This window comes from Acyrthosiphon pisum, chromosome A3 (genome assembly GCF_005508785.2).
Source record: "Acyrthosiphon pisum isolate AL4f chromosome A3, pea_aphid_22Mar2018_4r6ur, whole genome shotgun sequence".
NCBI lineage: Eukaryota > Metazoa > Arthropoda > Insecta > Hemiptera > Aphididae > Acyrthosiphon > Acyrthosiphon pisum.
The window spans coordinates 16,152,180-16,162,685 of NC_042496.1; the positions used below are offsets into that span (position 1 = coordinate 16,152,180).

At 27.8% G+C, this 10,506-nt stretch overlaps 1 protein-coding gene and 1 long non-coding RNA gene across 2 annotated transcripts in view; one reads left to right on the forward strand and one right to left on the reverse strand.

Annotated features, from left to right (window-relative positions):
* Nucleotides 1–2,734, forward strand: part of LOC115034403 — a 6,132-nt gene extending 3,398 nt beyond the window's left edge. Inside the window, exon 2 of the long non-coding RNA XR_003839763.1 lies at nt 2,264–2,734. This is a non-coding gene — a long non-coding RNA (uncharacterized LOC115034403). The remainder of the gene's footprint in view (nt 1–2,263) is intronic.
* Nucleotides 1–8,029, reverse strand: part of LOC100162547 (uncharacterized) — an 18,524-nt gene extending 10,495 nt beyond the window's left edge. The window contains 2 exon segments of the mRNA NM_001293542.1: nt 5,211–5,276; nt 7,897–8,029. Of these exon segments, the coding sequence (NP_001280471.1) occupies nt 5,211–5,276; nt 7,897–7,954 (124 nt within the window). The 5' untranslated portion in view covers nt 7,955–8,029.
* Between the last annotated feature and the right edge of the window lie 2,477 nt (nt 8,030–10,506).

The following is a 10,506-nucleotide window of genomic DNA, read 5'->3' on the forward strand; positions in this document are numbered from 1 at the left end:
TAAATTAGAATCAAATGGGCGTCTAAATAATTGTTTGGATAATTTATGTTTATGATTTGTGGAAATAATTAGTCCCTTAGTAATCCAATCTTTAATTCTTTTATATTTATTTGACATCTTAAATACGTGATTAAAAGAAGACATATTAATCATTTCTTCAATTTTATTTAAGAAATCTTGAAAAGATTTATCGATATTATTTCTGTCAATAATATCATTCCAGTTTTGTGAACTTATTAATAAATTAAGAAGTTTTATATTGATTTTAGTTCTTGTTTTATTTTGTGAAGTATGACAGTCATTGAAATTATTAACAGAGTTTTCAATGAGAACTATTGTACCAAAATGATCAGTGATTTTACATTTTGGTATAAATGCTTGAATATTAACACTATTAATGTTTTTGGTAAAAATATGATCTAAACAAGAACTGGAATGATTAGTAATACGAGTGCACTCATTAATACAAGAAATAAAATTATGTGTTGCCATAGATAATCGAAAGAAATATCAGGGTCGATAATATTTATATTTATATCACCCGCTATAATGTAATAAACATTAGAATCGTTTAGTCGTTGAAGGTAATCATTTAGTCCGATAACGAAATTATCTTTATTACTATTTGGCGACCTATAAATTCCTATTATCGACAAAGTTTTCCCATTATGATCAAATACTAATTCAATAGAATTACATTCAGTAATAAAACCACGGGTGATGCACTGATGCTCTTTAAGTAAAAATTATTTTTTACAAAAATAGTTACACCATCGCTTTTATTTGTATGACCAAGCGAATTAATGTTATAATAACCATTTAGTACAAAATTAAAATCGACTAATAACCATGTTTCACTTAATATTAGAATATAAAAACTATTGTCCATACTACTTAGCATTAGGACTAGTTCATCAAAGTTACAGTTTATACTACGAATATTCATTGAAAAAATACTAATGTTATATTTATTTTTATCTACAGAGAAAGACACTAAGTCATCAATATATTTTGTTTTCACATTATTTAAACGGTTAATTTCATTTAATACTAAGTTATCAATATTCATATAGAATAAGAGAAAATAAATACGAACAGACAATTACTTACAAATAGTATCTTATTAATTATTAAAAAAATGACAACGTTTATCCTGAGGATTCCAAGTCGTGAAGTTTCAAGTGAGCCAACTTGTTTTCCACATCATATCCAGATATGTCTTTAATAGATTGTATTTTAATCGGAACATCTCCATCAGTCTTCCTTAAATACACTCCGTTCGAATTTGCCCAAACATATTTCCAATTGTATTCTTTCGACAGTTGCTTTGTTAACCAAAATATTTTTCGAAACATGGGTGAAAGTTCATGATTGACATAGACAATTTTGTCAGGAAAAGAGTTGTGTATTTGATTAGATTTTAATGGCTGTTTAGAAATAGCAAGTGATTTGACTCCATTTAGAAATGATTCTTTTATTGTTTTGCTATTAAATTTTACTATTATTTTACCACCAGATTTATCAACTTTTTTTATACGATAATTTGAAACTATATCATTCTTATGTAAATTTACTTTGATTATATCAGCATTCAGCAGTGACTTTAATAATTTCATCTATGTTTTCATTTTTAGTATAAGGAATACCACTAATTGTTATATTGTTGGCTAATAATTCTTGCTCCGATTTACTCTTGTTAATTTTAAGTACATTTATTTCTTTTTGTAAATAAGCAAATTTTAAATCTAATTCACTGACCTTATCTTCAAGTAATTTAGTTTTAGAGAATAACAGATCCATTTTTTCCGCATAATCGTCTAATTTTTCAGAGCAAAAATGAATAGATTTTTCTATTTCAGTATTACTTTTTGAAACACTTTCGAATTTCTTCATCAAAGCTGAAATATCTTCACGAATTAACTTTAGATTAGAATCTTCGGGAATATTATTATTAATAGATTTGCTAGAGTCAACTTTCCTAGTAGTAACATTTTTCTTTATGATTAGATTTTGATCACAAACACTACAAGTCCATTTATGTAGGTCAATATTATCATCAATAAAGTTTGATGAACAATGTTTATGGAAGTATTTATTGCAACTAGAGCAGGTTATTTTCTTAGTCGGCGAAACATTAGATTTACATGTACCGCACGGCATTATAAATATACAATAAGCGACGCGCACACAATCGAAACTTTATCGGATAACAACGATAACGAAAAGACGTGTGTTCGTAACGACGGTCAAAACTGAACTATAGGTCCCCTATCTATAGTAAGTTGTGGCAATGTATATAAATGTGTATATTTCTAAGAAACAAAGATCAATAAAAAAAATATTTTAAATACTAAATAGTACTAAATAGTTGTAAATACTAAATGGACTGAGCCCCTATTCCATCAACTATTTCTTAATAGTAATCAGCGCACGAGGACAACGAGGTTTATGACGGTATTATAATATATAGCTATACGCTTATACCTAAATATATTATGATATTCACAACAAATAAGCAATACTCGACGTCAATTAATTGGGGAAAAAAATTTAAAAATAGCTGGAAAATTAAATTCAACTATAATGTAATCATGATTCATGACATAGGTAATCCAAGTTCCACGAAAAAACCATTAATTTTTTTGGTCGGGAATAGGGTTAGGGTATAAAACCGGGATTGAAAATATAAGGTAACCGCTTTGATGTTAACATTTAGATATTTACCTTGATTACCGATAACCAATAACCGCTCCCAGCATTCCAAAACTAAAAGCGGTTATCGGTTTTCGGTTCTCAAATTTACGGTTTTTTACCGGCTTTCGTTACAAGCCGGTTACCGGTTTTAAGCCCTGCCTACAATAAAGACATACAGTTATTATTTAATATGTTGGTATTTAGTCAAAAATAATAATTTATTTACAACATTTTATTTTAACAATAAATGTATTTTATAATTGTAATGCATTATATTTAAATTGTTGACATCTTTACTATAGCACAATTAAAATAAAGGTGTTAAAATTGAAAGCGATAAGTCCAAACTATCTATCAATAATAGTTAGTTATCGATTTATTATTAAATTGTAATACAAACTAAACAAATTATTGGATTCAGGAATCGACTTGAAACCATACTTTTTTAAGACGTTTTCAGCTTTATAAAAATAAATCAAAGGTTGGGCATTTACTTGTTAGTTAATTTTCAAATCAACTTGCGAACTTAACTAGCTTAATTGACAGTTGAAATAAATGGATTAAAAATAATCCATCAAGTTAAAACAGTAATTAAACTTTTTGCTTTTATGCTTTTATAAGTAAATATTAATATTAAAATTAAAAAGCAGGTAAGTATGGGTGTTGCTCTGCTATATAGTAGATTACAAGTGGGTCATTGTATAATGGATTGTATTGGACTTGAATTCAATGATATAATATCATTGTATAAGAAAAACAATTCTGAGCGGAGACGGTTTGTCAGTCTGGATATTTTATATTTTGTTATTATTTATTTTATCATGTAAGTTAAATTAATATTAAAATATTATAATTTTTTATTCGTTTCTATGGTGATAAACAAAGTGTTAGAAATTAAAATCCCATTTTTAGCGTTTTTTTCATAATTTTCCGGTGGTTTTTCCCGTGGCATTATATAACTATTGAGATAATCGAAAAATGACCTCTTTAAAGTACCATCTTGATCCAATTTTCTAAAAGATAAGGTACTATATATTGAAATCAAAGCACTCTTTCTGGTAGAAATTTTGTATACAGGATAAAAAAAAAAAAAAAAAAATAAACACCATTGTAAAAACAATAGCTTCCTCGCTCTGCTCAGAATCTAAAAATTAATATACAGTGAGAATGTGAGATCCACTTAGCGTGATAAAATTGTGCACATCATAATGATTAGGTGTTTTATCTAATTGACTCCATAAGCCATATTTTTAATTCTAAATAGAGCAAAGAATGTATTGATTTTACAATATTTTTTTACGAACGTGCAGATGATTAATTGTAGTAGAAATAGATTTGATTTTAAATTAAAATATTTTTTCTGGTAAGTACCATGTAGTTGATACTTTTGGGAATTAAAAATTAAAAACTCCCAATATAATTGTTATCTGAATATTTTGATTAAATCAAAGAAAAATAATAAAAAATCAGGAATTTTTACGCAAACCCATTTTTGACTAATTTTACTTTCTTAGTTTTCATAGTGGTTCGGGGACACCTATTCATTGTTTCACCATTGTTATACTTACTAATTGAATAAAAGTATAATATACGGTATTAGCACAGAATACAACAATTAGGAGTATTAGGAGTTCCCTCCCTCTGTACTTTACACAAAAGGATTTTAGAGGCACTGGACGTTTCTCCATTGGATCACCGATCAAAACATTACCCCCCCCCCCCTTAATCATTAAATATTTTTTTTTAAATAAGTAGGTTCTTTGGTTTTTAATTTTTAACTAAAATATACGATCACCATAGATACCGGCTTCTATATCGTCTTTCATCATTGACGTTAAGTATTTAGTACTCAATTTAATGGCTAATAATCAGTGTTCGGACTTATCTAGATAATTATTTGTTCATCTTTTATCTTATCTAGATAAATAGTTACGAGGTATCTAAACGTTCATCTTAGATAATTTTTTTACTAATCTAAATAAATTCATCTAGATACATTTTTTATTGATAAAAATCATGAAATTGTACTAAATTTTTAAATATTTATACAGATTTTCAAACAAAGTTTATGGTTTATAAATAATGTAATTATATTTATTTATATCATTATAATTATTATTATGTTCCTAGTGCCCAACTATAAAATATACCTACCAAAATGTATAACCATTTAAAAAATAATTGTATCTTTTTTTATCTAGATAAAAAAGAATCTTTATCTAGATAAATATGAGCTAAGTTATCTTTTATCTCTATCTAGATACATTTGAGTTGCATTATCTTTATCTTTATCCAGATAAAAAAATACCTATCTAATCCGAACACTGCTAATAATTGATAAACCAATTCCAAATTATTTAACTACCAATTAGGTAATAATACTTATCAAAATTACTTTTATATTAATAAATAATAATAACTATACAGTAGAATAGTGATCAAATTATGAATAAAGTGGTAGGTACTCAATGTATAATGTATATGTATGTTGTAAAGTAAAATATAATAATACTTACCCTTACATTCATCCATAGTATATCTGTCCGTAACAGGCATGTCGGAAGTCGCATTCTTGTTGTTACCTACAATCATCGGTCCAACTTATACTAACAAATTATTAAATTTTCCTCAATAGTATCATAAAATGGGGTGAATAGGAACGGTTTTTGAGGTTTTTCTGTAATGAAACCGTCAGTTTTTAAGATTTTTCTTTTCTGAACGTTGTTTTAGAAAGTGTGAACAATGGGCAATTTTGTGATAAAAAAAAATTACTTTAAGTTCCATAGTTATTTTTAATAATTTTCAAAAGTTATGTTCTTATTCAGTATTCACCTTGTATGGGGTGAATAGGAACACTAATTTAATTTACACAGTTATTTCTATTCATCCATAGTATAGATAGATAGGAACATAGAAACGTGCGTTTTTATAATGAGTTATTATTGGTGATTTTTGGCGATGGGCACAAAAGTTTCATTGGCCGGCGACCGTGAGGACATTCGGTCTGGTGTTCAGGCCTCGTTATATATCACGTTGATATATGTTGTCGTGACTGGGTAGACTGTAGCAGCCCGCCTCGCAGTTTAGTCGTGGTACCCGGAGCCAGTTGAGGTGAACAACCCATAGATATATAAAAATACTAGATAGCCGACTTCGATATTATTATTGTCGCCAATAAATTGGCTGCCGTCGTTATCTAAGAGGTCAATATTTATGTTGTATAGTATTGATAAGCAACAACATTGTTACTGGCGTGTTACGGCATGTTATGGCGTATTTACGGGAGCGGCCGGGTGGGCCTGGCCCCCCGGCAGACTGTGCCTCCAACAAAATCATGCCAGGATAAAAAAAAATCGTGTGTACCCTGCAGTACATATAGATTTTGATTAATTATAATTTTTTTAGTTACGCATTTATTAATTAGTGATTACATGATCATTATAATATTATTATGTTCATCAATTCTTTATAACTACATAATATGCAATGGTACTGTTGTGCCCATTTACCTACCAGGTCTTGCGCTGTGATATCACAGATTAAATACTATTTTATCTAACCAGTGATAATATTGTTTTATTAGCTGAAAATATTCAATTACTGATTATCATTTCAAAAATGTGTTTAGATATTTTACGACTTGTTAAAATTATTTTAATTTTGTCAGAAACTTAAATTATTTATTACTAATAAGTTAATAGTTTTACAATTTGTATGTTGTCTACCTTGTATAATGGATGGGAAAAAAGTATTTTTATTGTTTTGACAATGGTTATACTTTTTGATCATAATTAAAAAATATTCCTACCATTGTGAATTTTGTAACAAAAAAATGAATGTTTCTTCATGTCTCAAAAAAAAAAAAAATAGGTCTTTAAATTAAAAAATAAATTCTGACTTCAAAGCTTGATATTATACTAATTAAATTAGAGTTAACAATTGATAATTAGTTTTCCTGAACTTAAATTTCCCGTCGTAGGTACCCATGTTTGTAATTTATTTAACCTAAGACAAGGAAACGAATGTGGATGAGTCATTATCGAAGTATGTTATAAAGTAAAATATAATAAATTATACTAGGGGACGGAGTGGCCGAGCGGACTAAGGTGTCAGCGGCATTTTTCTTCGGGCAAGTCACGGTGTTCGGAGAACAAGTGCTGCCATCCCCCATCCGGGCATAGCAGAAACCTACGGGTGCCCCATTCGAAATTCTGCCCAAGGTGTATCAATACACCTTGATTCTGCCAAAACACAACACACACGTGTACAAATCTATCCAACCTAAATCCCGCAGTTCCCACCCCACACACAATGGCCTATGTTGCCACTGGTTATCCAATAAAAAAAAAAATAACTTATACTGATACTTATACTAAAATAATGATTAAGGCTAGTAAAAATATTTTATATTTCAAAATTGATAAGGTAGCAATTAATTTGGTTATACAAATTTGGTTAAAAATATAAAATTCTCATGTTGTTATATCATCTTTAAAATTATAAAATATAAATAATTTTATAATATGATTAAAATTGGTGACTATATTTTTTAGATTGAATTATGAATTTATTATGATATTAACATAGGTAATTCTAAATATTTTATTAAAAGTAATCATAGATGTATAATTTAATTTCTAAAAAGTCCATTGTACCTAAATAACAACTTTATGATGGTATAAATGAATTCTAGGGAGACGGTGTAGCCGAGTGGACTACGGCGTCGGTTTCTTTCTCTGCAGGGCTCTGGGCATGCAACTGCCTAGAGAGTGAGGCCACCATCCCCTGACCGGGCATGGCAGAAACCTACGGGTGCCGATTTGAAATTCTGTTAAAAAATACACGTTTTTCAACCAACCGTTCCTACTGTTCCTCCTAACAAAACAACAAAAACAGCTAATGCCCATTGTTGCCAGGCATAATAACTCAATAAAAAAAAAATAACTCTACAGTTAGCTATAAATTTTAATCAATAAAATATAAAAACCAACATCATAATATTGTTCGTGCTTATAGATTCAGAATTATCGTTGTTTAGCGATTTAATTTTATTCGAAATGTGCTTCTCTTAAATAATATTATTTCTTTAGTATAACAGTTTATGAATTATAAGTACAATTTTGTAATTTATACCTATGATTCTTCATTAATATTAATCTGTGTTGTATCATGTAAAGTAAAAAATATGTATAAAGTACTCACCACCATTAACGCATGTTATAAAACCTATAACACTCAACATTACAAATATAGTTGACATATTAATGCTTTTAACAATGTTTGAAGGTAGGTACAATTAATGAATAATTGTCAACGTGTTGAATATACGAATGATATAAAATATTTTCTTGCTTTGGTATTTATAAGGTTATTCAGTAAACAAAACACGATGGCATAATGTGTGTTCATATAAGCAATTGAGTAAACGAATATAGAAAATATTATGTACCTAATGATAAAATAAATACGTTGTAAAAGAACAGGCCCATAAACAGTGCGATATATTTTAGCTGTAAAACCCACCATCGCTCAGGCAAAAATTAAGAAACAAGTTAGATATTATATTAGTGTTTCTCGGTTTTAGTGTACCTCAGTATATTTCATAATCAGTATTTTGAATTTACCCGAAAATATATTAAAGCCCAAATACCATAATAACTTAAGTTAATACAATATCTAGCCTTGTTACCTCACATTGACAGGCACAACATTTAAAAAAATATTTTCAACTTTTTCTAATTTTATTTTACTGTCTACAAAGCGAAACTCTTATATTTATGTAATAGACAATTAATAGGAGTCTCTTAGTGTATAGGTGTAAAAATAAAAAATAAAAGTTTTAAAATTCTGAAATTGAAAAATAATATTATTTGATAAATTCTAAAAATTATTTTAATATATTGTAGTGATCTTATAATCCGAAAAATAAAAATTGAAATAATAAATTAATAAAAATTGTTTATATCTTGTTGGTTGTTACTCAAATGTATTTAATATTTTGTCATTTATTCTTAAGACATATTATACTTTTTTCAAAAATAAATATAATTATGTTTATGGATATAATATATCAAAAATTATTTTTTTATTTTATATTGGTCTATAGATACTGCCAATTTGGTTTTGCATTTCACATTATGAGTCAAGAGATAAATGTATTAAATTTACAATGATGTGTTTTTTGTGTCTGTGTACACGATAAGTAGTTGAAATAATGTTTAGATTTTTTACTTCAGTATTTTTTGGGCGGGAAAGTGTATTTAGCTGATGCATTCGAAAAGTCAAAATTGAAAATTTTCAGAACTTAACTAAACCATCGAGAAAACTTTCCCAAAAAAACTAATGGAAAACAGAGATTTGTCACAAAGCCAGATTTCTTTATATAGGCACATGCAATTTAAAAAATATTTTAATTATTTTTGGTTTATTCATACCTAGCCCTATAGGCATAAGTAAATTTAAATTTTTTTGTTTTTTTAAAAAAAATTTAAATCAAAAGTTTTTTTTTTTTATTGATCTTAAATACATCGACATCTAGGTCATTAGTACAAGATGTTACGTTAAGAGGTATTTACAATATTATATTTCATAATTTTTTTTTTTAAATTAAGTTATACAATTCTGATTTTTTAAGGAATAAAATTAAGTTGTTAGTGCCCTGTAGGTTTGGTCCAAGTGCTTGACAGATTTGTTCGGAGATGTGGAATTGATCGCGGTACTGGTTGTATTTATAGCATTCGGTGATGATATGTTTTACCATTAGGGGGACTCTGCATGTGTCGCATAATGGAGGTTCGTCGTTGCTCATCAAGTAGCTGTGCGTTAGATGTGTGTGTCCTATTCGAAGTCTGTTGATTGTGGTTTCATCTTTTCTACTAAGTCCGGAATTTTTCCATAGGTTGGTGTTATTTTTAATTTGATTGAGTTTAGTGTCAAGTTGTCGCCAGTGGGAGTGGCATTTATTGTTTATGTGAGTGTTGATTACGATTTTCGCGTCGTCGAATGTGATGGAATTTATATTTGTGGTTGATGTTGAGTCGATTGCGTTTTGAGCTTCTTTATCGGCTATTTCGTTCCCGGTATACCACTGTGCCCACACGGAAAAAAAAAATTTGGTTATAGTAAATAGTTGGATAATTTTCAGTTGGCGTAACGTTTTATTTAGTTATACCAAACAATCTGTTTAGTTGAGAGTACTAATATAAATTTGTTAAAAAGTTATAGTTGCGCCAACTTATTTTATTGTAATTTCAACTATATAATATAGTAACTCAAATTTAACCATATAAAATGGTTGATGTACAAATATGAAAATCAAATAACTGTTCATATATTTCATGTAGTTTATAAAAACTATGCTTTATTTTATTGTTAATATTAAATGTTATGTTGTATATTATATTTTAAAAACAATAAACTAAAATTATGAATATTTATTTTGTTTGGTAACTAATACCTTTATATATTATATACCTACCTATCTATTCATTTTCCTCAACTAAATACATAAGTACAAGTAATATATTATGTATTAATCATTAATGTATCACCTATAAATAGAAAAAATAAATGGTTAAATTTATTCTATTATTGTAATCGTTTTCGTAATGTTATTTCAATAACATATTGTCAATACAACCAAAAAACTATGGATGAATTGACATAACTATAATATGTAACTGCAACTAATAACATATTTGGAGTTACTAAAATATATTGTTGGGATAGCTAAAATGTGTCTTAATATATTGTTCACATAACATAAGAATATGGTTGAATAATTATAATTTATAGTAATCCTAATCATGTTTG